Below are 1482 nucleotides of genomic sequence, written 5' to 3' on the forward strand. Positions count from 1 at the left end.
AATATGTGTTTAGTAGATTGTTTCTCTGTTGTAACAATGCGTCTTTGCAATAATTCTTATACTGTTGGAAAGCCTGTTAAATTCTCTTTTAAATGGTGCCACATTTGTAAGGATCTATGGACGAGCAGTAGAACTGAGTATGTGGGTTGCTCACACAAAAAAATAGCCAAATCTTCTCTGCAGAACAGCTTATTTTGTTGTTATTATTGACACTTGTTTTGAGCTTCTGGTACCTGACGCTGCCAGTCAGGTGTCAATCATAGAACTTATTGCCACTAAGCATCGTTATAACAAAGAAATAATCTAACAAACACAAATAACCTTAATTTCTGTGCTACGTGTATATTTCTTTTCATAGCTTCTTATTAACCTATTTAAAAATGTGCATAAAATTCGTTTCATAGCTTTAAATCATTGAGAAACACAGAATTATCATAATTTAGCACATTTTATATATTAATATTCGCTTAATGTTTCCATTTTAAGTGTTTTCAGACATTATCCCCACTGTGATAAAACAAAATCTGAGCCTGTTTGTATAAATAAATCTCACCGGTCTTACAGGTCCTTTTTCTCTCTGCTTCTGGTCCGTCTGTGTCTGGCTCCTGATAAACACACAGCAGCCCCTCGTCGCACTTCCCCAGGTAGTCCCAAGTGCCCCCACAGGTCTCCCCCTCCGTCCTGGCGCACACGGGGCAGCAGCCACACACACCTGTTGTCACGCCGCCTTTACACTGGAGCCTCAGGGCCCTCCTGGACGAGCAGTGGATCCGCTCGCAGGGTGGGCAGTGAAGGGTCTGAAGCTGATGGAGGTCACCGGTGGGGGCTTCCTTTGACCCCAATGCCCCCAACAGGCCACACAAAATCAGGAGCATCCACATCCTTACAGCCAAACGGACCCATCAGGACCTTTATATTCAAATATACGGTCATGATGTAAGCCACAACCTTCACTAGCAGCCAATAGATGAGGAGGGGTTTAATCATCCCCTCTTCTTATCTTCACACTCTCAACAACAGTTTTGTTTTTCAGCTCGGTGAGATAAGTGTGATGAAGATGGAAACACTGGCCCCCTTTGTTTTGGAGCCACGTGACCTCGGAGAGGGCCAATTCACCGCACACCTATAAATCAGGTAATGACCCATTTCTCAAAAGAACAAAAGGATTTCAGACATCAGGAGGTTATCTGATCGAGACGTCTCGTAAGTGTGGTGAAGAAAGATGTGTGCACAACAATAAACAGTGAGCGATTTTCTGCTTTGCTTTTTAAACGGTGGAAAACCTCTGACATATTAGACATTTTACGTTTCTCATTGTGATTTTTCCCTCTTCTGCACAGCTGCATTGTTTTCAGACTTCATTGTCTGTATGAAGCCAATTTTTTGAGTGTCCAATCACATACAGTGGGGAAAATAAGTATTTAGTCAGTCACCAACTGTGCAAGTTCTCCCACTTAAAAAGATGAGAGAGGCCTGTAATTG

The 1482-nt window shown here is 42.4% G+C and overlaps 1 protein-coding gene across 1 annotated transcript in view; it reads right to left on the minus strand.

The window, feature by feature from the left end:
- The window catches only part of si:ch73-330k17.3 (cysteine-rich motor neuron 1 protein), a 3065-nt gene extending 2172 nt beyond the window's left edge, over positions 1-893 (minus strand). The window contains exon 1 of the mRNA XM_014021513.1: positions 554-893. Within this exon, the coding sequence (XP_013876967.1) occupies positions 554-881 (328 nt within the window). The 5' untranslated portion in view covers positions 882-893. The remainder of the gene's footprint in view (positions 1-553) is intronic.
- Between the last annotated feature and the right edge of the window lie 589 nt (positions 894-1482).

This window comes from Austrofundulus limnaeus, unplaced genomic scaffold (assembly GCF_001266775.1).
Source record: "Austrofundulus limnaeus strain Quisiro unplaced genomic scaffold, Austrofundulus_limnaeus-1.0 Scaffold296, whole genome shotgun sequence".
Lineage (NCBI taxonomy): Eukaryota > Metazoa > Chordata > Actinopteri > Cyprinodontiformes > Rivulidae > Austrofundulus > Austrofundulus limnaeus.